This window comes from Python bivittatus, unplaced genomic scaffold (genome assembly GCF_059951505.1).
Source record: "Python bivittatus isolate LINGU-HERP-01145 unplaced genomic scaffold, Pbiv_v1 ctg000670_np1212, whole genome shotgun sequence".
Classification (NCBI taxonomy): Eukaryota; Metazoa; Chordata; class Lepidosauria; order Squamata; family Pythonidae; genus Python; species Python bivittatus.
This window is the reverse complement of record NW_028277094.1, coordinates 1047216-1074063: the sequence shown is the minus strand read 5'-3', so window position 1 is coordinate 1074063 and position 26848 is coordinate 1047216. Positions and strand designations below refer to the sequence as shown.

General features: G+C 40.4%; 1 protein-coding gene across 1 annotated transcript in view; it reads right to left on the bottom strand.

The window, feature by feature from the left end:
* LOC103059489 (connector enhancer of kinase suppressor of ras 2-like) overlaps positions 1 to 26848 on the bottom strand; it is a 259146-nt gene that overhangs the window by 111120 nt on the left and 121178 nt on the right. The window contains exons 6-8 of the mRNA XM_088151675.1: positions 22908 to 23027; positions 15008 to 15067; positions 4152 to 4220 (exon numbers count right to left, since the gene is read on the bottom strand). Coding sequence (XP_088007801.1) covers positions 4152 to 4220; positions 15008 to 15067; positions 22908 to 23027 — 249 coding nt within the window. The remainder of the gene's footprint in view (positions 1 to 4151; positions 4221 to 15007; positions 15068 to 22907; positions 23028 to 26848) is intronic.

The window sequence follows — 26848 nt, the reverse complement described above, 5'->3', positions numbered from 1 at the left end:
GCAGGCAGATCCACTGATTTCTCCAAGTCCTTTTTGGCATTGAGAAGCTATATGCCCACTTGTCTACTTATGAACCTTACAACCGTGCAAGCAAAAATGTGAAACCCAACACTTTTGACACTGAACCATGAGCTAACCAAAAGGGCTGGGTTCATATAACCTAACCAAAGCTAACACGAAGCAAGCTTATTATGTTGTGTGAATGCATCTGCTAGGTCTTTATCTTGTCAAATCTTTATCTTGTGAACATCACCAGCATGTCAGGTATAAGAGACCTCAAATTTAGATAAAGCAGGTGATTCTTATCTCAGCTGTTGCGTTCCTGTTGGTCCCACTACAGTAGCTCATACAAGACAGGGATATATCGCTGTGTCTGACAAGATTCCTGTTCCTGGATGATAGAATAGGGAGAAATGTGTTTGACTCAACCAGTTCATGGCTAACAGGGCGTGTCTGTATGTTTTGAACTGGTAATTATTGATAATTAATTATTAATATTTAATATTTATAGTTAATTAAATATAAATAATTATTGGTAATTATTGATAATTGATAATTACTGAGTGATCGCCAATTATTTTGGATCATTTTATTCTTTATTTATTACTGTAATTTTGTAATTTTAATTGATTTTAATTGTTTTGTAAACTGCCCAGAGACGTTTAACGAGAGGGGCAGTGACAAATTCGATAAATAAAATAAATAAAAAATAATAGCACTACAGATTCGTTGGAGTCAGTTCTTGGAGTTATCTTCAGATATGCTGATGTGGACATTGGTCTATCTAGGACTACAGAATTGATTTATCTAGTAAGCCAGTATTTAAGATAAAATCTGCTCTGGTTGAAATCTGGATGGTGTTCAAGGATTTCCCCTTTGAAAAATAAAACAAAACAGAAATAATTTGGTCCAGAAAACAAGAGTGGGTTTCTTATTATCACCAAGCGCAGTGGAAGCCACCTCTTAATGTCCAACGATCCAGCCATTCTGAGAAACAGGGTTAATATTCAAATGGATAATCAGGGCAAAGCTGATTTTTGACTTTTGAAACAAACACTGAACAGAAGAGCTTTGATTTTTTTCTACAAACTGTTTCTACCTACAGAAACAAGCCTTTATGTAATCAATCAGAAGTTTTCCTGATTAATTTGGAGGCCATGTTAAAGTTGTTGAGTCAAAAATTATTCAGATAATAGACTTTGTTGTGGCATGGCCTATATCCCCTTCAATGCATTGCTCAGATATGAATCAAGCCTTCTTCAACAATCCTTTTCAACCAAAGCTATCTTTTCTAGTTGTTACTGGATTATGCCTTTAATTAAATAGTATTTATCTGCATCCCGGTTGCATGCACGATGCAAGACACATGAAGATTCTAAATAGGAATCAAGCTACAGTACCATATTATCTATAGATAGAATACATTACACCTATATAGAGAAGATGAAACTGGTCTTCAAAAGTCAGTTTGGAGAAATGTCTCCCCAGATGTCTCTGATACATAATCACATAGAGTTGCATGGCAACCACCTTCCTCATGGTGATTGGCCTTATGCTATATGAAGGCTACCGAAATGTGAGTGATTATAGGACATTTGTTCATTTTATCCAGAGAAAAGATGCCCATGACCAACATCAGGGAGATTGCATCAGTGCACACAAATGCAGGAAGTCCCATTGCCCCCATCCCAGTGAAAAATACATTCTCAGCTGAATGAGTAACACATGGGAAATGAATCGAGATTTGCTTCTGAATTCCCATTTCTTTTATAATTAGAATGACACTGATGCAGTTCATTGGTTTGTTTTTCATTCATTGTAAAACTGCACATGGCTTTGCACTTAGCTGTTCTTTGATTGTCACTCAATTGGGTTTAAAGGGCAATTAGTAGAAAAATGCATGTTTTAGAGCAAGAAGCATGCAAAAATATATGCTTTGCTAAACCGTTTGTTCTGAAAGAGTGGATATTTTTGGTTTTTTCTTACTTTAACAAGTTACAGAGGGGAGGCAGCAATATACTGTAACCAATGTATGAAGGCATATCCCAAATCAGCAAAGGCAAGAAGTAAATTTGCTGGTCTTTTCCTACTGAACGAAATAGTTTCAGGAATTCACTCCAATACCTCGATGATGGTCATTGCTTAAAGAAGAATATGGGAACAGATGGAAGATATCAGCATACTCATCTTCACATTCTAACATTGTGGGTTTGTCTTATAACACAAAGCGAAACTGAGATTCCATGCCCATGTGTTACTCAAATCCAACATTGCCTTGATAAAGAACATATTGGCTTCAGTTTAGCTTCTATCCTGCCTTTCACCCTCACAAAAGAATTGGCAAGGTGGCACGCAAAACATACTGTATTAATATTAGCCAGACAATCCAAATGAAGAAAAAAGCAACACTGTAGAAAGCAGTAAGCAGCAGCCTAAATTCAGATCAGTAATAAAACCTCTGGACAACAAAACAAGAAATATAACACTTAAATAATAAAACCGCTATACATCCAGAACAGCAGCATAAGCAAGCACTTCAGCCCACTGAAAGCTTGGGAAGAAAGAACAGCTGACACTTGTCTGAAATTTCAGCAAAACTGGCACTAGGTCAGTCTTTCTGGACAAGGAAGTCCATAATCAAGACCCATCTGCAAAGAAGATCATGTTGCAACCTCCAGAGATATGGACTTCAACTTCCAGAATTCCCCAGTCAACACAGCTATTGCTGAGAATTGAGGACTTGAAGGCCATCCATCTAGAAGTTGCCAGATTGGCATACACTTATCTAGCCCATGGTTTTTTTTTTTTTTTTTTCCTTGACTGTTGGCAAATCTCCAGTATCAGGTTTTTCTATGCCTACCTAAATGCTAGGGAGTGAACCTGGAATCTTCTGCATGAAAAACAAGGATGAACTATAGTCCTTCAGTTGTGATACTTTGATTCATGCATAGAACACAAAAACTGATTCATCAGACTATTTGTCCAACTAGCTTAGCTTGTTTATGTGGTTCTCAGAGTTTCAGGGAGTGAAGTAAATTACCTTTTATCTAATTACCTGAGCTGTAGATGCCATAGATTGAAGTTAAATGATCCATGGGCAAAGCAGGGGCCTAACAGTGCTATCTCAATTAGTCAACAACCAGTTCTGACAATAATTCCAACTCTGAACAGGTTTCCTCAGGTGAAGGACCCCATAAGATACCAGGGGATTTAAACTGAGGAAAAGATCAGTAGGACTGCAGGTAAAGGAGCTTCTTTGCCATTCTTGAGGGCAAAGGGTGCCCAAATCCTCCCTCTCTGGATGCCTTGGTACCCAGACTTCCCCACCAACAGTTTTCTCCTCTGTATGACCACTGCAGGCCTAACTGTAGCCTTCTCCCTCCCCACAGTTACCCCTGCACTTCTGAATACTTCTTCACCTAAGGAGCTCAGTGGAAAACAAATTCCAGTGTACATCTGCTTCACAGAGCCTAGAGACAGGCCAAAAGAACAGTGGACAACTTACTTTTTGGTTTCCTGTTAGAATGCCAGCTGGAGTGCCGTCCCTAAGTGGAAAGGGGAGCCACTACCTTACTCTTACTCTTGGGGCTTTCCGCATCAAATGCTCACCAAGGTCTCACAGTCAACTGGGAATCAGAAACATTCCTGAGCTAGTGCACCCTCAAACCTGTATTTCCCAACTCACATCCTCTTCCCTGGTGGTCATCAAACTTTTAAAGTAACCAATTCACACAAATCAGACTGAAGCAGTTTGATAACGCTACTGAAAGGGATCTTCTGTGGAGCTATGACCTTCCCTTTGATTTATGGATGACATTATAGGGATAGTTACTACAACATAAGATACTCAGCATTGACCTTCTGAAATCAGTGGAATAAGTTACCAGTGTCCAATATAGGTTTTCTTGATATTAATGGAACTAATATAAGCATGACTAAGTTTCAGTCCAATCCAGTGTATTTATCTTTCCAACATAAGAGATGAAACCATACATTTCAACTTCTCTTACTAGGCATCTGTTCAAACAAATTCACAATGAAAATGGTATATAAAGATGTTGAATGACCATATGTGGTATGTTAATCATTCTCAATAAAAGGAAGCTATTAAAACAAATGACCACTTGGTATTTTCTGAAAAGTGTACTCACCACTGTTTGATGGTTGACCTGGATCACCTCATCTCCTGCATGGATTTTCTTACATTGGTCTGCTGGAGACTAAAGGCAGGGGAAGGGGACGGAGGGGGAGAGAGAGAGAGAAAAGGAAGCTTGACAATATGAAGGTTCAAAGATGTTAGATTTCAAGTTTTGGTCACTGTACTGTTAAATCGTAGATAGTATAATCAGTCTGAATATAACAGCCTTAGTTGTTTGCGTTGAGCTATAATTAATCACTGGGCACAATACTTCAGTCGAACTAATCAGATTGCCTCCAAACAGAATATCTATCTATCTATCTATCTATCTATCTATCTATCTATCTATCTATCTATCTATCTATCTATCTATTTATCGATCTACCTATCTATCCATCCTCTCTCTCTCTCTCTCTCTCTCTCTCTCTCCTCCTAAAACTGGGGAGGAAATCATCAGTCTTGATTTATTTCTCCTTTTTCAGCATGTGACTGTTAACCAGTCATATCTGGAAAGAAATTTCAGTGAAGGAACACCTACATCTGAAGAGATGTTGACATGGAAGGAGTCCATTCAAACGGAATAGCTACCCAGCTGGGTGTCTCAAATTGTACTGAACTGCTTTAGATAAGTAGTTGTTTGCATGGAGGACTTCCTTGACAGACAACTGTTTATAACTGTGATAGAATGGGATGGCGAAGGCCACGCTCGGGGAGATAAGCATTTCCTTAGCCCCCAGAATGAGCGTGGGAAGGTGAAGAGGATGAGACTGGCAGCACCCTAAGGAATTCACAATGTTTGCTTGCTGGCTTGGGAAGTTTAGATTCAGTCTGGTGAGATTCTGTCTTGTAGGTGGAAGCTAATAAATGCTATAGAACTATATCTGTACTGTCTCGTGGAGTTCTTTGGGCTGAACCTGACATCAATCAGTTACAGTTCTATTGCATTTATTAGCTTCCACCTACAAGACAGAATCTCACCAGACTGAATCTAAACTCCCCAAGCCAGCAAGCAAACACCACAAATTCCTTAGGGTGCTGCCAGTCTCATCCTCTTCACCTTCCCACGCTCATTCTGGGGGCTAAGGAAATGCTTATCTCCCCAAGCGCGGCCTTCGCCATCCCATTCCATCACAATAACATATGACTATCAAATGGTGGGGCTGTCCCTTTGCTGTGATGAGATTTGGACATTCACCCCATTCTTGCTTCAAACATCAGGTCTCAGTATGAAAGAAATGTGGAAAGAGGCCCTCAATATATTGAAATCAAGTGGGGTGTCTGCATGTCTGAACCAATTCTACACCAGTGATATTTAATCTGCCATGTTTCCTTAGCTGAACATATGCTTGTACAACTTTACCCAGCCCAATCTGTAAAAGTTCAGACTAGGAAATCTCATCAGTCTTTCAAGTTCTCTATCCCATCTCTTAACTCAGACCCGCCTTTTTTCCCCTAATATATTTTTCAATTACATCCTGGCTGGAGTCAATTATTCCTTCAAAAGAGAAGCCAAATCAATTGGCTGAAGTAGTAGGAATGAAATCTCTTTGATGTTTTTTTCCCTGCCTGTCCTGAGCCGAAATAAGACTGGAAGCTATGGTAGGGTTCCACTCCCTTATGTTAGCTGAATTGGCACCCTAAAAATTAGAAATGAGGGGGTTAGGGTCAGGGGTATCCAGTGAGGACATCAATAAATCAAGACAGTAGCAGCAGAAAAAGAAATAAATCTTTTTCTATTCTTCAACTGCATGATCACAGCCACCACCTTGAGTCCTTTGACAAACTTCTCTTATTAAAGAAAAGAATGTATGCATTTTACAAGATACGTACATCTTCCCTACATCCCACTTCCCTGCTTTCTTTGCCCTTAATAAAGTATTTTGTCTTCTGTAGCAAACATTCAGAGGTGCAGAACATCTATAACATAATACGGTATGATTAATTTTGGCTTCAGCCCTCTGTATATTGTTGGATCTGGGGAAAACGATATAATACATTGCAACTTCAGAAAGGTGTGACTAAAGAAGACATTTGGAGAAATATACCAAATGTTATCAGGTTGTCAGGAAACCATCTGCAGAAAACCTGAACGTAAACTGGCTAGGAACAAAAACCAACATCTTAGGAACCCAGTGCAGGTATGTTTCAAAAGCCACCGATTTTAAAAAGAAGAAAGAAAAACGCTCTTTGGAAGGCTTTCAAATACGATACAGCCCAAACTAACAAAGGAATCCCAACTCAGGCCAAAGTTTTTGTATGTTCACATTTCAATTAAATCTGTCCCCTAAAGCATACACAAGAACCAACCACCAAGGCGAACAATGGGATCAGCTGCAAAGGAAACTTGACTTCCTTCCAGTTTCTCAGCTGCCGAGAAAGAGGCACAATGCTGTACAGCATTGTTCAGAATTGGGCAATTATAGAGGCTGTAGAAAATAATAAATTTATCTGAAGTCCAGCAGGCATAGTTTCTGAGATATTGGTGTGCTTTTCAAGGAAATAGCTTTTGGGGATTTTTTGTTTAAATTCGTTTTAGTAGACCTATACGTCTTTCTTATGGTGTAACTATCAGATAAAGTCTATTCTACCTCCTTCAACCGGGTGCCTTTTGGACATCTTGGGATATAATTCCCAGCTAGCATTTGGCCATGTGGACCGGATTTTCGGGTGGATGTGTATGATTTAAAACAAGATACTGCCGTATTATTTTTGATTTCTTAGGAAGCTTAAAGATTCTTCCAGGCTAAATTCAGCTTGACTAAAGGATTAAAATTGACATTGAGGGCAGTATTGTTTTTTTCCCCCCTTAGTTTCTTTTCCCCCCATTTGGCCCCATTTTAGTGTGCTGTCTAGATCTTACTGTTTTACAACTTGTTGGAGATTCATATTCCTGCATACAAACTACCCCAACCTCTCTCCCTTTACACACACACACACACACACACACACACACACTCAGAGATATTCATGTACAGCTGAAGTAACTTGTTCTGGTTCTGTTGTGGAGTTCCTATCTTTTCTCTTCTCTCCATCCTTTTATCAAGAACAGGTTAACAGCTCAGTTCATTATATGTTCCAAGAATTGGCAACAAATCCCACTCGTGTTATTTATTTATTTAAGACACTAATACTACTAAGAAAATAATGGGGGGGGGGGAGGCACTGTGCAAACCAAAGTAAAAAATAATGCTAAATAAATAAATAATGTGCCTCCCTTCGACATCCGTCTTATTTCAAAGGATGCCTCTGGATTACGCCCAGGCCCCAGAGGGATCCTTGGGGAATAAAAATGGAGGAAGCTGGAATTCACTGATCTATATAGATTTGCCCACTTGCCATGGGGGAAAAAAAGGGAAAGGAAACTATGGTAAGATGGTACAACATCTTTAGGGGCAAGAGAGTATGGCGGAGAATAAACTCGCTCATTCGCTTTTTGGTGAATGGGTATATTTTGTGACTGGCAGCCATTTTTCTGGATGCACCCATTCTCTCCAAAGTCTCCATGTGTCTCCCAGTCCCAAAGCTCTTCCTAGCCTTCCCCATTTTCCATTAGCCGTGCAACAACAGCGTCCAACAACACTCAGTTTCAAAATTGTTCTTCCCCAGCAGAGCAGAAATAGCATATCTCAGCCAAGAGCAGAAGCAACCCAACAGACTTTAGGAGACACTCAGCTTCTTCCTTCTCCTTGGCTGTATTTATCTTCCCATCTAGATTTTAGTGGAAATACCTCTGTGGAGAACGAAGAAGTCAACTTAGAAGTTCTAGAAGGTGAGACCTTCCATGTCTCATTTGAATGTATTAATCTGGTGTTTATTTCCATTGGGGAGGGTTGGGTATATAAAGGACATTGCATGTTTTATTTGTTTCATTTATTTATTTCATAGATTGACATGGCTGCTTAATTCCCATATTGTGACTCTGGGCAGCTTACACTGCATTGAATGCAAGTAAAAAAAAAAACAACTCCCCCCCCCAATCCCAATGCAATATGTCTGAGATCAATTTAACATCCTGGCCCGATGCCTGGGGGAACAGCCAGGTTTCAAGGTCTTACTGAAGGGCAACAGGGTTGGGATCATTTGGATTTCAGGGTGGAGGTTGTTCTACAGGTATGATCTGTCAGTATAACTGCCTCTCTGTTACTGCTGGGACTGAGTCTGAAAAAGCACAGCCTGCTTCAGTCCACTTTCATGGGAGAGAGAAAAGGACTTCTAGCTAGATCTGCCCTGTGTGCTCAACCTCCGTTCATCAATCAACCACAATTTGTTGAGTTTACTCAAGATGCTAAGCCATAAGGAATGGATTACAAACCACAATGGGTGGTCTGCACAATATGCTAAGCCAAAATCACACAAGCCACATGGTAGTTTAGCACCTTATGTGAATCCAGCCTCTGACTGGCTAGCTTAGCCCTAATGCTACCCCATCTTAGTTCCCCAACACATAGGAAACTGCTTGGGTGGGTTCACAGGTTATGTTAAACCAGGGTGACTGGGTGAATAACTCACAATTGGCTGGCTCCACAGAACATGCTGAACCATAAACCATGGTTAACAAAGCTGAAGTGGCTGTGTTATTATTATCTATTTACAGTTCTTATCTGGCCACCTATCTCATATCATGATTCTAGGTGGCTCACAGCAACCCATAGAAATGTGGCCCCAAACAAAAGTACCCTTCCTCCCAGACGCCAGACCAAACACACATTCAGGTCCCACTCTTAGCCTACTCTAAACAAAGCTCTTTAGGACCTGGAGCTTTTGTGAATGCAGTCACAGAGAAATGGAGAACCCAGATGCATCCAGTCATAAAGATGTGTCTTCCTCCAATCCTGCACTGCCAATCCATTAAGTCTGCTCTCCATCAGGAAAGCTGCCAACGGCATCTTCTCACCTGCTCTTCTGATTAGATTCAAGCAGCTTGATTTTGTCTTTATTCACTCCCCACCTTCTCAGGACTCTGCACTCATTTCTTTCCTTGCAGATTTGGGGAAAACCCTCCCTCCCTCCCTCTCCCTCTCTCTTTCTCTTTGAGTTTAAAATAGATCTTTCCTTTTATGCAGATTCCATGATTATAAAGGAGAAGAGAAAGGGAGGGAGAGGATACCCACTTGTGCTGAACATAAAGTGATATAAATATCGCAATAAAATTAGTGAGTGTGCTTTATTGCTCTACTGGAATAACTGCTTCAGCGGATCCTAGGCAGATTCAGGAGACATCTGCAGAGACGGTATCAGCACAGTATCATCTGCCTTCCATTCTCCAAGGATCAGAAATCCAACCATCATCACCATCCTCCTCCTCCTCCTCCTCCTCATCGTCAGTTAAGGCAATTTTTCCCGTCTTCATTTTATTCTGCTTTCGCTGAAAGAGTTTGCAATGTGTCTCTAAGGAGCAAACCCTGGACAAGGAAAGCGAAGTCCCTCTTCCATTTTGCCTTGTTAAACTGGGATTATTATATTCCTGCCTTCCCTAGCCCGTCTCTTACACTGAAAATGAGATACAGGGAAGAAGAGAATAAGTACCCTGAAAGTATTTCAGTTTAATAAGAGCAAGGTGAGGAAGATTGGGTTCACTCTTCTCCATCCTATAAAATATAGGCCCATATGCTTTAAAACTCCACATAGTGACTATCCTTTGGTATAGTCATATAGGTGATTTGATCTAGGCAACTGAAATTCAGTGCACAAGTTTCTTCTGATTTTCGCAGCCTGCCCCAAGTAAAATCAGGGTGTGAAGCCTCCAAGAGGCTTAGCACAATTATTTTAAACCCTCCCTTGAAGGAGAAAAGGATGAAGAATTGTAATCCCACTCTTTCTGATCAACACACCTTTTGCCTCGAGCGGTTGAAATAATTTAAAGGCATGCACCCCCTCCTAGGGGGACGCGGTGGCGCAGCGGCTTAATGACGCTGAAAGTTGCCGGCCAGAAATGGTCGACGCTTCAGCGGTTCGAGTCCAGCCTTCGCGTTAAACAGGGTGAGCTCCTGTTTCCTCCCCAGTCCCTGTCAACCCAACAGTTCGAAAACTCACGTGAGTAGATAAATGGGGACTCTCACCCTGGTGGGAGGAAAAATGCTGGTGGCACTTGCATGGGAGATGGGACCAAGTTGCCGGTAATGTGGAAGCCGCACATGCCCGAAAAGGGCGCGAAGGAACGGAAATCCCGCCTCCTGCGCTCGCCAGCTGGGCTCTGCTCTAGGAAGGAGGCTCTGGCAAACCACTTCCGAAACAATTGCCTTGAAAACTGCAAGGACTCATCCAAGCAGTCACTGCAGAGTCGGTAACGACTGAGCGCAGATTAAAAAAACAAAACAAAAACCCTCCTAGTTGCAAAAAAGTTTGCCTACCCAGAGGTATACATGGCAAAAGGAATTAAAGTCTTCCTTCTCATTCTTCTGAATGAAGCTGACTTCCTTCCAACGCTGCCATCCTTACACACCGGAGTCCATTTCCCCAAGTGAGATCTCCTGTAAAATGCTAGTGTTTGGGGCTCCACCCCTTTTGTCAGCTGCCCTTCCAGGCCTTTCCCCTGTTTTGGTACCCCTTTCTCCATACCATTCTCTTTCTCCCAGTTTTACAAATTATTTCTGCAGACCCCGGATGGGTAGATGGTGCCTCTCTTGCATTCTTAGGGTCAACATCTGGATAATCTTTCCTAGCTTTACATAGGACATTGAATAATGTTATACTTTTTCTGCACTTTTTCTTTTTTTCTCTTCTTTCTTTTTTCCCATTCCTCTTCTTGACTTCTAGCTCTTGTTAGTTCCTATCTTTCTGTATTCAAAAATTTAATAAAGTTATTACAAAAAAAGAATAATGTTATTCTGAAATCTGGCTTCTGTTTTTCTACACTATTTTCAGGGTCCTTGAGAATTTTGTTTTAACTCAAAACCATCTTCTTTTACTGCTGGAGTGGGTAAGAGGGCTACTGCTGATGTCTTGGCATGACTCTGAACCTTCCTTAGCGGTGTGCATTTCCCAGTTGGAAAAAGCCCAACAGAAGGATATTCTCTTGGGATTTATTTAAAAATAAATCTGGGAGACTGCGACCTGCTGGGAAGACATTTCTCAGATGAAAGATAGAACATTCATACACTTCCCTTGATCACCTTGCAACCTCACCCCACCCCTGAGAATTGCACAGCCCTTCACTTCTCTTTTGAAATCATTTCAAAGCCAAACTCTCTTTCCTCAAACTGGATGAGATGCGGTAGAAACAGAAGAGGAGAATTTTTCAACTGGACAGTAATATCAGATAATCCATGGGGTGGGAATGAATCCCACCTTTAAAATAGTGGTGCAAATATTTATGGACTCAGGTGGTCAACTGCATGGCTTGTACCATTCTTTAGGAACCACAACACATGTGTGGCCTCAACAAATATTCTTAGTATCGTTCTAAAAGAATGAGAAAAAGGAGAAGACACCCTCTACCCAGAAAGAATGTGTTTAACACATTCAAAGTGGGGTTGTATGCTAGAAGTGACCAGATCTGACAATGGTGGAATGAATGCTTGAACTAGATAGGCTTGTATGATCTCTAGATAGCTACTATTCTGTAGCTTAATTAATTACATATCACTATTTTATAAGCCCATTTAATGTCCTGGGTCCAAATATGCTTAATTAAGCTAGAGCCTTTGGAATGGAATTTCACAACATTTAAATTGAAATTATAGAGTAGAAGACAGGGTGGCGAAGGGAGAGAGAGAAAAAATTATATATTAAGAATGCTAGATTAATAGAAAATTGAGTTCACACTTGTGATTGCTCATTTGAAAGTTTAATAATCTAACAACATCAACAATATCTAGTTGGATAAAACTAAAGATTTTTGTTACAGGAAGCATTATTAGAACATCTTTATGGATTTTGCTTTCTACAGGGCTGGCTCCAGAAATCAATATTACTGGTCAGTGGTAGAGAGAGGGTTTTCTTGGATGGAAAGATGGCAGTGATGTCATCATTTTCAAGGTCTCTCTGCTTAATTTCCCCCCCCCCCCCAACTCTTTCTTAAGTCAGTTTAATATGTAGATTATATGCCAAGTTAAATCATAGAAGCCATGTGCTGAAATAGGACTTTAGAGACTAAACACCAGGTGTTCAGATCTCCAAACAGCTGGAGACATCAAGAAACAGAATGAATTATGTATCACGATGGTGAAGTCTATGCAAGTATGAACAATTTCAATTCTATTCAGAGCGCAAGGTCTAGATTTTGGGCTATACATTTCACAGTTACTAAAAATGCATTTATTGTGTTTTTCCTTTTCCCCCTGTAAACTCTCATTGCTTCTTGTAATGTGTTTTAAAATAAAACACCCTGACTGAAACACTTAAAAACACCCAACATGACAGGCATCTAGAGACATAAAACTCAGCGCACTGTCAGAGTAACTTCAGCTCAGTAGGCAAAAAAATGACCAGAGGGTAAAAGCCGCTTACCAGATAGCCGAAGGTGAAAGCTACCACGGGACATAGAAACGATCTTCTATAATAAATCTCAAGAGAGACTGAGCCTGGGTGAATTATAAACTCTATTATTTCTTTCTTTTCGTACATGTAAAACAACTAGAATATATGTTTGCATTTGTGTATATATCATACACACAGATTAGATTTGAGCTCCTGGAGGCTAGATAAAGTCACTTCAAGACCAGATCCGGCTTAGAAGCCACAAGACCTAGTTTAGCCTTAGAGTTGCGTGAACGGGCTGAGAATTCAGACCCAGCCATTGCTTTTCTGTCTAGCTAATGACCAAAAAAAAAAAAAAAAGGGATTTGTGGCGGATGTAAAATATTTTAATGAAGGAAATGACAAAAAGATAGAATATACCTCATTGGGGAGAGTTAAAATAAGAACCCAGGTTGAATTAATAATGTGACTCAATAATTAAATCATACACTTGCTCATATTAATATAGTAAGATAGATATAGGTAGATAGATGTATAGATAGATGGTAGATATATAGATAGATGATAAATAGGTAGATGATAGATAGATATCCTTTGCTGTATCTGTTGGGTAACTTCTTTTAAGAGTCTTTAAGAATGGGATTTAGTACTTTGCCAATCTATGCCTGTTAGTGATTAATTGGTTCTAAAGACCACACCTCAAAAGAAAGCAGAAAATTCAAGGATGAAGGCACGCTACTGAGTTTCCTTATCACCCCGCAATAAAGCACATATAGCCTGTTATTCCAACAGAGCCTTGGTAAACCATTTATATCAAAGCTGCTATGCTGCCTTTCAAGGAATGACTCCGTAATGGTTTTGGCCCTTCAAGGACACCTGGGTCTCCCTTTCTGTCACCTTGTGTCCTTATCAGCTACAAAGTCATTCTTTCCCAACCGAGGTCTTTTACTAATTTATACACATGCTCAAACTCTCTTGATCAGCATTCTGTGTAAGATCAACGCAACACTGTAGTCTTTGCTATGGGATTTTCTGGGTGCAAGAAGCCAGAGACACACTGAAATCTGCTAGTTTAAAGATAATCCATGATCATTTGGAATCCTCTCTGGTGGTTGGTTTTCCTGGGTGAGTTTTCCCCCACTCCTTTCAAACACAGTTCACTGGCTTAGAATTCCATGGTTAAAACCAATCTCCTCCTTTCTTAAATGAGAAATTATGAACTAGGTCATAAATATGAGTCCGACCATTGGCATATATCTATTTTCGTCTTTGCTTCTGAGGGCATGATTTCATCATCTTCCAGCACTGACCTGAGGCTCTCATTTAACATAACAACATGCTTTTCCAGACCACTGTTTTTGTTTTAGAAGACAATGCTCAAGAAGATAGTGATTTCCCACTGTGATTCAGCTTAGAGGCAACCGCCCAGTGCTGGTTTTAGTAACTGGCACCAGCATGATCAAATTTAACCCCCAGGAGAGGGTCTGCTCTGGTTTTCAAATTCTTCCCTGGGACTGCCTGTTCACACACTTGTTTTATTTAAACAAGTGAACCATGAAAGGAGAAGAAAGACACACTGTGATTTTGGATGCCTGAGAATGCAACAAGAAAACCGCATGGTTCTTCTTCCTACCCTTTTCCAACCTTAGACCATAGAAATATTTATTTATTATTTATTTATATGATTGATAGAGCTACTCATCTCACAGCAGTAACATTGGGCCATGCACAAAGTCTAAAACCACCATCACAACATATTAGCCATGCTGCTCTGTTTAAAACCACAAGTCCCAAAACCACAAGCCATATCACCAGCAGACATCACCTAAGTTCCTGACCCAAATGCCTGGGAACACAGCCAGCTCTTCAGAACCTTATGAAAAATAAACAGGGTCAAGGCCATCTGGATCTCTGGGGGAGAATGCTGTTCCACATGGCACGTGCAGCCATAAGAGAGCATGACTCCGGGTCCAACAAGGTAGCATTGTTTGATGGAAGGGCCCTGGAACATGCCCTCCCTGCTAGACCTGGTGGGGTTGGCAGAAACAATGGGAGACAGGTGGTCTCACAAATAACCTGGTCCTATGCCATATATCCCAACACATCTCCTGGTGCCAAGGGTCATATTCAACATAACTTAAACATTTAGGATACATTGTTCCATTGTAAATTCCTTTTATTCTCTGGTAATTTGGGGAATACTGTAGGTAAAGCAGAAACATGTCTGGGCTGTTCAGAATCTTGATACCTATTTTGTATAAAAGTATCCAAAATACTTATGGAATGTATCGAATCTATTTGGTATGAAGCATCATTTTCGATTAAAGCTTGACTGAAATGAGCATTTCATAGCAGATTTTCTGTCCCTGTCCAATACTCAGGAGACAACTATCATATTCAATACATGGAGACAAGGAGGACAAACAAAACGACAAAAATAAGGAAACATACATTTTCTGTTGTTCCAGTGATAACATGTAGTCCATCATAGGTTGACTTAATATACATCCCCTAAAAAAGAATTAGATAGGAAATCATTAATACAAACATAGCAAATAAACTAGTGGTTCCCGCAACAAAGACTGGTGTGCAGAGTGCTCCTCTTAAGGACGCTAGCCAGCCACCCAGCCAAGCCCTTTTATAAAATACTCCATTCCTGGTTTTTCCCACCATTTCCCAATTTCCATTCAGCATTCTGTGGCCACCAAGCATTTCTCCTGCCATGTAAACCCTGTAAGAGTTTAGAAGCAAGTCAGATAAGAGTTTTCCCAACCTAACAATATTTTCTTACATACAATGGGGGCACACTCATAATTACGTGCAAACTTATTGTTTCAACATAGGCATTGTTAATATTGAGGCAGGGGGCTCTCCAACAGAGAAAGGGAATCAGAGTCACACTTGACTCTACCAGAGAGCTGAATGAAGTTCTGTCTTTATTTCCCCCTCTTGATCCTCAAACAGAAAACTTAGGGATTAATACTGACCATATTATTGAGTGTGAAACGCAAGAGATTTTGGCAAAGAGGGGGAAAGGAGAACTTCAAACCATGAGGAAGATTAAACAACAAACAATACTTCTTATCACCAGGACCTACTTCTGTCATCTTTACACCCCATACAGAGCACTAACTCATTAAAAAAAGTCCCGTTGAAGATTTATATGCTATTTTTATTCAGCATCCTTAAGTGCGGGGTGCACTTCTCTGCATGGAGAACAAGGAAACTCTCAGCTCCATTTTTTCTTTTGAAAACACAGCCCTTTGAAACTTGTCTTAAAAATGGGAACAACAGGTGGGGGCATAAAGGCTGCACCTATGTGGGGCTTCATCAGAATAAGCCACTTCAGGAGCTGCTGAATGACTATTATGAGTGGCTCTTAAGCAAGATGATTGTCTGGCTCTTCCAGGTTTAGAGATACCAAGTTGCTGGATGGTCGTTCCTGGCAACAAAAGAGAGCTTTGCCTTCCTTGTTCTAGCTTCCTCAGATCTGCCATCCCCAAAGGCTGAAGAGAAACTGGGACAAACACTGGGGGTTATGAATTCACAGGTCTGATATGGATTCTAAGCTAGGTCCTTTGAAGCTGTGCCTGAGCTTGTGGGCCCAACAACACTATTAAAAGGCTGAAGATGCAGAAGTTGCCCTGTGTTCTGAGCAACGTGATATGAGCCAGCTGGCTAGAGTAGCAAGTTGGGACTTTTGGTATCAGTCCTCTACTTAAGCCCAGCCCAGTGCTGGAAGAAACACTTACATATCCATCAGCTTTGCATCCTAATCTGGATCCCGTGTCTGACTTCCTGGATTATAAACCAATTTGTTATTTTGACTCTATGTTTGCTGATACCCCTCAAAAACCTGTCTTAATTAACTTGCTTTGCTTATTTTCTCCTCTTTTCTAGACTGCTCCTCTGCTGACAACAGATGTTCTGAGGCTGCACCTTTCACAGGACCCCTTCAGCAACTGATGGACCTAGGTGGGCAAGCCAAGATCATCAATTTACAAACACATAAAGCAAAGGGAAAGCAACTTGCCCCATCCAAAGCTGATCCTGGGTGTAAAACAAAACCAGCAATAATATCTAGCATAAAGCATGATGAAAGGAAAGGCCAAGGTTAAGGAGTTCAAGTAAGTGACTAAAGCAAAGTTTTGGATATAGAAGTATGAAGAGAGTTGCAGGAGACATTGTTCCAGAATTGTCTGCCTTCTGCCCAAGGTTTTTAAGCAGAGGTATAGCAGAGGACTCCACCTTTGCTCAGAAATGTCCTACTCAGAAGAATGTCCTAAGTTTACTCACTTGCAGGCTTGTTTTTCTCTGCTGTTCAAATTATTGATCTACTACTCAGTGATGACACTATCTCAGGGGCTTGGGGGCTGTGGAGTATCTTCCGATCAGGTCCCTGAATTGTAGGTTCTAAAGATTAGTGGGGCTCTAAGCTTCATATCAGCTCTATGCCAAGATCTGATCTTCCCTCCCCCAAAAAACCCCACCACACAAACCATTTATGAGATTTGTGTACTTTTCATATGACATTACCTCACTTTCCACGAAGACTTGGCTTAAGGGCCCCTTAACGGCTACATCTTATAAATCAGGGCTTCCAGATCTGGCCTGCAAAAATCTGAATGGCCACTAGATGCAACAAGGAGTTAGAGTTTTCTGTATCTTCTTTGCTGCCATCTAGTGGTTAGGATGGATTTTGCAGCCCAGATTCAGTAGCTTTAATAATTGATTCATGGAAATTATACCTCAAATGAAAGACATCTTGTTACAGATTTGTAAAAATCATGGAGATTAAAGAAAAACACACTTTATGAGTGTGGTATTAGACTTGGTAGAGAATTCACTACTCCCAGACTTTTGGAGGGAGGAGATGGGACAGAATTCAGACACATCAAATGATCAGTTGACTTATTTTTATGCAGAGTGTCCCACGGAGGGCCCTTTTCAACCATGACATCTGATGAGAAACCCCCTTGATGGACAGGAAACTTGGAAGCAGTTTTCCCAATCTGGAAAAATCCGATTAGGCATCCTTTGCACAAAATCGTATTTGTCTTCTCTCTTGTATCCAGAAATACCACATGTGCATGAATCTACTTTAACATTTGTGGCACTCATTTTAAGGAGGATCCTCAAAGGGCTAGTTTATCCTTCCTGGTAAGAAGCTACTGACACTAAAGGAAATCTATTGCTTCTTGTGTCATGAAGACACTGCTTGAGGGACCATTCCGTATTATGTTCAATCAGACAGGCAGACTGAACTGTACAAATTACCCGTGCGGGATATTTTTTTTCCTCTGCTGCCATCTGTTATGGGGTAGAAGAGGAAAAAGTTGCCATAGGCAGTCCTGATCACATCAGAGGTTTCTAATTTATTGTTAGTGAAGCATCCATCCGTATGACAAGATGGGTGTCTACGAAAAAATGGAAGGGAAGATTGTAGGAAATGTGAGGGCCTTATCTGTGTAGTAATACAAATGGATAAATCCATCTTTAACTTTGAAGTTCAGGCAAGAAACAGTAAACATTTCCACAGGCGCAAAATGTGCACCTACTTTTTGCTTGTACTTCTCCTGCATATTTGAAAAAATAAGCTTCCTTCAAGTTTATATTTGCACATCATCTCTCCTAAATTATCCATCCTTTCTTGTATATAGTTCCCCTGAGGCAAATGTTTTGGTGGAATTTTTTTTGGGGGGGGGGCTGCATGATTTATTCTGATACAGTGCAAAATTCAGAGAAGTGTGCAAGTCAAGGGATAGCTACAATCCCATTCATGTTTATTTCAGAAACAGGAAAGGCAGTCAGGTTTCATTGAAATGTAAACTAAAAGCAATTTATCTCTATCTTGTTACATTCCTGAATAAGAGTGGATGTCTCAGTGCTATTCTCAACAATAGCCCCAATGCACTGCTTATCCCTTCTCACAAGAGCAGATAAAAATAACTCAATACATTGGGGTTTGGTATGCTGTGTGAAGTCAGCCTTTAACACAGAACATTTGATCCATTTAGCCCAGTACTGGGGATGCTGATGAGTTGTGTTCTTCCAGTATGTCAAGCAGCAGATTCTGCCAGTCCTTTTGAGAAAAGCCAAAGATTGAACCTATGACTTCTACACATAAAGCATATGCTCTACCACTAAGCTAGGTCTCCCTCCATGCCAGCAAGACAGTACTGAGTAGGATTTCAGCTTGATGGAACCTGTGGCTCGATGCAGGTCAGGGAAAACCTGACATTTCAATTTAGCAGGAATCCATACGGGAATCCCTGACTGGAAACAAGTTGTTGCAAGGCAATCCTAGTGAAACCAGAACAGAGAAAGCTGCTTTATTGTTATTAATTTGAAGGCATTCGTTTAGCTTCAAAGTTGCAGCTCATTAAGGCATCTGGGGCAGTTATTCTCAACTAATAGTATTTGATTGGAATCAATTTTCTGTTTGGAGCTATCCAAGGTTCTGAACTTCCAGTCTGATTTCGTTTCTGAAGCTAATCCTCCTCTGGAATCCACCCTTCCTTGTGTTCACAGTCAACAGTGGGTTTCTTTCTATTGAATGACGACTTCAACTGCTACAAAAACCTAAAACATTTGGAAGATCCAAAGATTTAAGGTGACTTAGAAGAATATTTGAAGCTATAAACTGAGAAGCTGGCATTCACTTCTCATTAGTTTTGGGACCACCACTACAAATGTCCTGCTTCGTGCAGTTTTAGTTATAATTAAATCAGTCTCTCCTTCCCATTTCAAGAGTTATAATGTTTTATTTAGCTGCCCCCACGTTCTCTTAAGAAATGCTTCTGTAGGCATCTTGGCTCAGGAGCAATTCTTTCTTGTTGCAGCAGGGGGGGAAAACCCTTATTGTACATTCAAAGGAGATTTTGACAACAGTATTTGCTGGAAAGTGAATGAGGTCAACGTAAGTTCTTGGTTTTAGGCACTTTGTGCTTAGGAATTTGTAGGTTCAGTCTTATGCAATTGACTCATTTCCCCTGAGAATATATTGGAGGAAGCAGAATATATTTTGGAACAGGAAAAAATCCAAAACTAAGGTAGAAGGCTATTAACTATGAAGAGAACTACAACTGGCCAAATATTGTTCCACCTCTGCTCATCTTTTACCTGAACTACTGCCAGTTTATTCTCTCCTGCCCTCTTTTGTTTCACCTTTTTCCATCCCTATTCAATTCACTCTCTCTTGCTAAAATAACAATTTTGTAATTCTGATGCTATTGTGCCAACTCTTTATATCCCTTGTTTGACTTCCATGTCTTCCCTGGATCCTGCACAAACGCCACATCTTTTTCACAGCTTTCATGACCTTATTCCTAATCATCTCATTACATTATATGCTGAAACACCATGTGATGTTCCGTCATCCAGTTCCACCATCTTCAGCCAGATATTCACTTCCTGATCCCCCAGATTACTTGTTCTCCTTTGCTTCTGTACCCCAGATCACCTCAGTGCCACCAACTCTCCTATTTCCCTCAAGTCCATTCTCAAAACTCACCTTCCTGACCACTGTTAAATTCTGGGTTAGAGGGACTCTGAATCTTATCCAGCAAAGCTTTTCTCACGATCTAAAGATTTTATATATAGTGAGGTTCATGTAGTTCTCAGACTGTTTTTAGTTGAACAGATAAAAGTTTGGGGTTTGGAATCACGATGCTGAACTGCTCAACTCGAATGAATTTTCTTTGTAGATTTGGCACTGATTTTTAACTAAAAATGGAAAGTCAGGGGTCGTAGTTCCATGATAATTGAAGATTTTTGATGGAACTAAAAAGGACGAATAACACTTCTTGGAGGACTGCACCTGAAAAGTCTAGAACAGCATTTCTCAATCTTGGCAACTTTAAGATGAGTGGACTTCAACTCCCAGAATTCCCCAGACAGCCATGCTTTCTGGGGACTTCTGGGAGTTGAAGTTCACTCATCTTAAAGTTGCTAAGGTTGAGAAACAGTGGTCTACAACAATACTTATAGTGCTTTATAGTTAAAGTAGAGCACTGTCAGGCTGATTAGCTTCATCGGATGTGACATAAATTTCTAGCAGTTGTGTGCTGCCCAGAGATGAATTATAATAAAGCCTTTTCTTTAGGCATTTTTTCGGTAATTCAGATGCAAAGGGCCTATGTCAATGCTAGACCTTTCCTTCTACCATTCCTTTTGTTTTCCATTGGGATGGGTTCCTTCAGAAATTGAAAACATGTTTTTGTATTTTACAGATGATGAAATTCTCCCCATAAAAAGAGGTGAATTACAATCTCTTGAGTATGTCTTCCGTTAGAAAAACAAGGCAAAGTCTGTGGGCTCCGATACTGACATTTACTGGTCCCACAACTGAGAAGCTTTTTGGTAGGATGCACTCTCTCTTCTCCTACCCTGAGAAATCCTTATTTGGTTTTAACAAGAAGGGGCTGGTAGAACACATTTAAGTTTCTAACAGTGTCTAAGGCTACACTTCTCAAACTTCAAGTATTGTAGAAAGTGTAAAGACAGAACACCATAGAGAAATTCATACAGCATTTTTTTTCTCCTGAGATGCTTATACACTTTTTTGTTTTTGGCAACAACTTCATCACAACATCTGTCCACCAAAATATCATGCCCTATTAAGATGAGGGGATATTATCATCCTCTTCTTTCAGTAATGGTATCAAAGAGGGATGCAACTTAGCAAGAGAGGCTTCATTAGCTCTGTGGTTACACCATGAAGAATATGGGTCTACTCATGAACCGCAAGCATCATAATATTAACCTTCTTGATCACTTGGGTGTCTTGGTAATGGGTGGGTTAATCTCTCTTGGAGAAATGGACTTTTCTTTTTAGGTTAAGAATTCTTTCTAATGGCTTCCTTCACAGTGAAGTGAAGATTGCTGTGGTGAAGAAACAAGAAGAGTAAGGCGAGATGGAGTTAAAAGAATCTCTGGCTAGGTGGGTTTTAGATTTAGCTCACCTAAGACCAAAGAAGCAATATTTGTGTCTGGCCAGTTTTAAACTCAGACTCAGGAACCTGCTTTCAGTAACATAGATAATTTAGTAAAAGAACAACAGACTTGGGAAGAGGACAGGAGAATGAATGTTGAGTTAGATCTGCTCCCTCCAAGTGTTATATTCACGATCTCCCATGGGTGAAAGGAAATAGCTGGAGCAGAATTGGGTTGGCTCTTGGATATAACCAGAGGTAGGCCCAAACGTTGGCCAAACATGCATTTAGGTATTAAGCATATCAGCAATGGACTCTGGATCTACGGTATGTATTTTGGCTTTGTCACGAGCCCAAACAAACAAACCAAAAACAGCTTGCGTATAAAGAACTACCTAGAATGGAGAAATCGACCGGTGACATTCAAGATTACTTTTTATCTCTGGAATTTTGCCTCCGTTTCCTAACTGGGAATTGTTCAGTTTATTTATTTATTTTATTTATTTATATTTCAAATTTGTCACCGCCCATCTCACTGTGGGGTGACTCTGGGGGTTTACAGTAAATGTAGAATAAATATTGATCAAAATAGATAAATATTACTGACTTGATTAAAATATGTTAAAAACAGTCTGCAATGATTGTTTGAATTCCACTTTGGCTGGATCCTATATTCCAGGGTTCCTCAACCTTGGCGACTTGAAGATGTGTGGACTTCAACTTCCAGAATTCCCCAGCCAGAATGGGGAATTCTGGGAGTTGAAGTCCACACATCTTCAAGTCGCCAAGGTTGAGGAACCCTGCTATATCCTATGCAACACTTAAAGACATAGGCAGAACAGTGCTGTAAATCCATCACTCCCTGGCCCACATTTTCAAAGATATTTCCTCTGATCTTTCTCTTCCACATGATTCAATCTGCCATTGGATTCATATATTCACTCCATTTCTCCAGCCATGCTACTTCAGGGCATTATCTTAGCCTGCCAGCTTCAGGAATCCTTCTCTATCATTTAGTCATTCTACAACTTACCCTGCAAACTTTTTTTTTTTTTTTTAAATAAGAGATATGTCCGTTTTTAATCCCATTACAACAGTGAAGTCTTCTTTCCACAGAAGCCAAACAATGAATGTTTCACTGACAACATGGAATGTTCATGGACATTCTAGAACTTCACACTAGTTCAGTATCGGAAACATCACCACCACCAAGATGGTATAGTACAGATAAAGACATTAGAATTGGGCAGAACTATCTCTAGATGGGTTGGTGTCTGAGTTTGGCCTCATTCTGCTACCCATCCTGCTCTGCCCCCTGAAGCAGCTACTTCATTATCCTTACGGTGTGGCTACTCTCCCCTTTAATCTTCTTCATGGTTTTCAGAAATCTGATATTCTTCTAGTTTGCTCCTGCTTACCAAACCTTCACTGGGCATGATGCTGGTAAGATGAACAACTTCAAGATGAGCTGACTGAGACACCAGAGAATCTGATGAAAGAGAGATGATATGATCACAGATACCAGACAGCGTTTTACACTGTGGAAAAGGAGAAGAGAAAAAGAGAGAGAAAAGGAATTCAGCACAAAACATTGTAATGGAAGCACAATGACTCACATCCAAAAGTTATCTGCCCAGCCTGCACCTGTCTGAACCAGAAAATTTCCCAAAAAAATTTTCCCCTCCACTTCCCTGATTATAACTGGGTCTTACGTCATGCAAAGCCTTCCTTGTTTTGTTATGCTTTGTTTTTTTCTGAGTGCAATGTGTAAACCCAGTTTGTAAGTTATGGTTTGGGGCTTGGGGTGATGTGTGTGAATCCAGGCAACCGTGTCTCATTTTACAAAACATGCTTTACTAACATGCTATGTGATTCAAATTGCATTGCAGAAACATCTCTTTGCTACCCTTTCATGGCATCCGTAATTGCTCAGCTACTTCTTTTTGCCTAATAGTAGGCAGTTTGTATTGTTTGCCCAGTTGCTCCTCTGGTTCTTTCCAGAGCTTCTTGTGAGTCCCCCACCCCCAGTCTACTTTTTGCTGTGTTCTCCGAATAGGGTTTGAGCAAGCTAGCACCAGTGCCTTTATCAACTTTGTCTAAGCATGGAGGAGTTTGCACAATCCAGGATCCCAAGTGCTGAGGGTAGCTTGTTCAACATTGTTAGTATGCTAATTGACACATCATTCCTATTCTTCCTAGAAGACTCATTTAAGTGAGGAACCATCAAGCAGGCACCGCCAGGAGCAATTCTCATAGGGCCAAGTGAATGATGCTTAAAAGATGAACAACTAAAGCTAGGCTTATATGCAATGCCCTTGCCATCCTGGATAAAGCTAAAAGACTATCCACTTCAGCATCCTGTTCCTCATAGTGGCCACGCACATGTTCCCAGGAAGCCAGAAGCTGGAACAAATGCAGTAGCTCTTCTTCAGCTAGGATAATCCCATCTTTGATTTTCTGGAAGTTATATACCCCCTACTATCCATGTACTCTTGATCCAGGGCTGGTCCAGATTCAGCCTCTTTTTTGATGCATCCAACAGCTCACCATTTTCTTGGGCTATCTATTTCACAGTTGAAGCTGCCTTGTTCTCATTGTTCCAACACAGTGAATTCACATCATGATTAGGCACATTGTTGCTGTTGTTGAATAAACTACAGTGGGCTGGGTTCACACATCCCATTAAATCATACCCATGACCCACAAGATGGCTTTCACCCATCATGTGAAGCCAGAAATCCCATTAGAACTTAGGGCAATGTTGAACAGAAGGTGGCTGGAGGGTCTCCAGATTCGAGCAGGGATTTTTCCAGCCTACCTGGAGATGTTCAGAACATTTTTCTCCACTGTATTATTGTCCCAAATATGGCTGTCCATTAATTCTTGGAGACTTGCAACCAAGAAAAACACAGCATCCTTTTGCTAATTGCTTTGGTGATCAGACTGCCCTGTTGTCAAGCAGTTTCTCCTAATGTTTCAGGAAAACCTTTCCCCTTGTCATATCAGCCAATATGTCCAAAGTGGTATTGATGCATTAGACATTTTCCATTGTTCCCCTTTTCGTCCTGAACGTTATGCAGAGAATTGCTCACTAGGACATTTCAATGAAACAGCACAAAACTGCTTTGTTCAGCACGAACATTTTGCACTCTTCTTTTGTTTACTGAGAGTTTAGTGTTGAAAGATTAGCCTTTGACCAACAGTACTTTAGGTATTAAATTTTGGCAGGACAATTCATACATAATGAGAAGAAGGATTTTTTGAGTGCAGTTTGAAAAGGAACAAAATCAGGTTATATGCAGATTAGGTTCAAATTACCTAATGATAACTTTGGGTTTATCTCTAACTTTCATATCTTCATATCACTAGAATACGATTAAGCTTTCTTATTTCCTTTTGCCACTACATTGTCCTTGTAGTCTAAACCATCTTCTGTGGTACCTGATAATGCTTTGAGGTGTCATGGCACTCAGAAGGCCAAGATACATTTCCATGAAAAAGACAAGAGAGAGATGTGATATGTGGGGTTAGGCAGGTGCTGGAGTTAGTCCTGTTAATGAGCCAATTTCTAGATGAACCCAAACATTGTCCAAATTTGGGTCCAGTTCATAATAGGCCTGGAAGTTCCTACCAGTAGAACTCCACCCTCTGAACTGTATCAGCATCCCAAAGTAACCCAATCCTATCTCCATGTAGTGATAAAAAATACAATATAGAATATACAACACTGATGTAAGAGTTACACCCCACCTTGATAAGAGGGCTGACAGTTATTAAAACAGAAAATTGATGCTAGCTGTTGCCTTCAGAAAACAGGCAAGTTTCTAGCCCCCTAAATCTAAAAATAAGAAGGAAACAGACAAGGGTTCTGCTGCCCTAAATTGCATATAGATAGTTGTCTCATTTGTAAGCAGGGTGTTTGCTGGAATTCTTGGGGCATAACCTTAATCTTTCTTCTAATATATTAATCAGAGCCCTGAGATTCTTGTGACCTGAATTAACTCTTTCCAGTCTAGACCACAAGGAGGGAAGTCTGACAACCCCAGACAAGCATAAAACAAATAGAAATAAAATAGAAAGGACCTCCATATGCCTAGGATCATATTCACATAATATATAGCCTGATAAATTCAGTCTGAGTGTAGGTAAGAAGCAGCTATTTAAAGAAACGCTGATCACTGACCCTTTTGTAGAAAAATTAAGCTCTGGCTACTATTGATCAATGACATTCCAGGTATGATAAATGTCTAACAATAATTGCTATTATAATCTGTAATGAAACAAAAGCCCTTGGTGAACGTCTGACACGTAAGGCCATCATAATTAACATGATGCCTCCATGCATTTTTAAAAAAATTCTATAAATAGTGGAAGGATTAGAATAACTCTTTTGGAACTTCTTGGCAGTCAATATACATTTATAACCTACTCTGAGTGTTCACAAAGTGACCCTTGTTATAGATAAGACAGCTTAATTGCATCAAATGTTGCCCACTGTGGTACCAGATGAATTAGGGGGAAAAACAGTAATATTTGTCCAGGAGAATATAAAGAGAGTATATTTTTTCTTCTCTACTTGGCATGGTCTCTTCTTCTTTCAGAAATGGCCATCATTTCCTAATAAAGGGGAGCTACAAAGATAGGAGGTCAAAATTGGGTTCTTAATTTCTCAGAGGCTTTCTTCCCCTGCTAGAAAGAATTCTGAGATCTCCCCAACTGCAAACACTGAATGAGTGAGTCTAAAATGGCTTCCTTAAAATTACACACACCCAGTTCCTTCAGCCATACCAGCCAGCATCTTCTCTGGTCCTCAGGCAGATAGGAGACATCAGCACCCTGAAAATAAGCCACCAATGATCTGGTTCCTTTGGCAGATTTCTGTGGGTAGGGCCAACATCTCTACTCCATCGCAGCACTGGACAGGGTGTGGATAACTATGGTGGTTCTTGCTCACTCTTCACCACCCTCCCCTCCCCTTTCCTCCCTAAAGGCTTAGGCACAACAGCTCGCTTGTTTCTGGGCTCAAATGAAAGAGAATTTGGACAGTCCCTTCCTTCTCTGTCTAGATTGATGGGAGGAGCTCCCTTTCCTTAGCTCCACCCTTCCTTGTATTGCTCCTCCCTCCAGGCTGTCCACTTCTCAAGGGAGATGGATGCAAATAGACTGAAGGACTTGATTGTCACCCTATGTAGGTTTGCATCAGTCACCTATTTGGATTAGTTGCCTGGATCATTTGGATAGCAACCTCAGGCCAAGTTATTCTAAATAAAAGAAAATAAAACATGAGAGGAATCACTATCATCGTTTTGGCTAAATAACTCTTTTTTAATGGGGCTTCTACATCCGAGAAATACCTTAA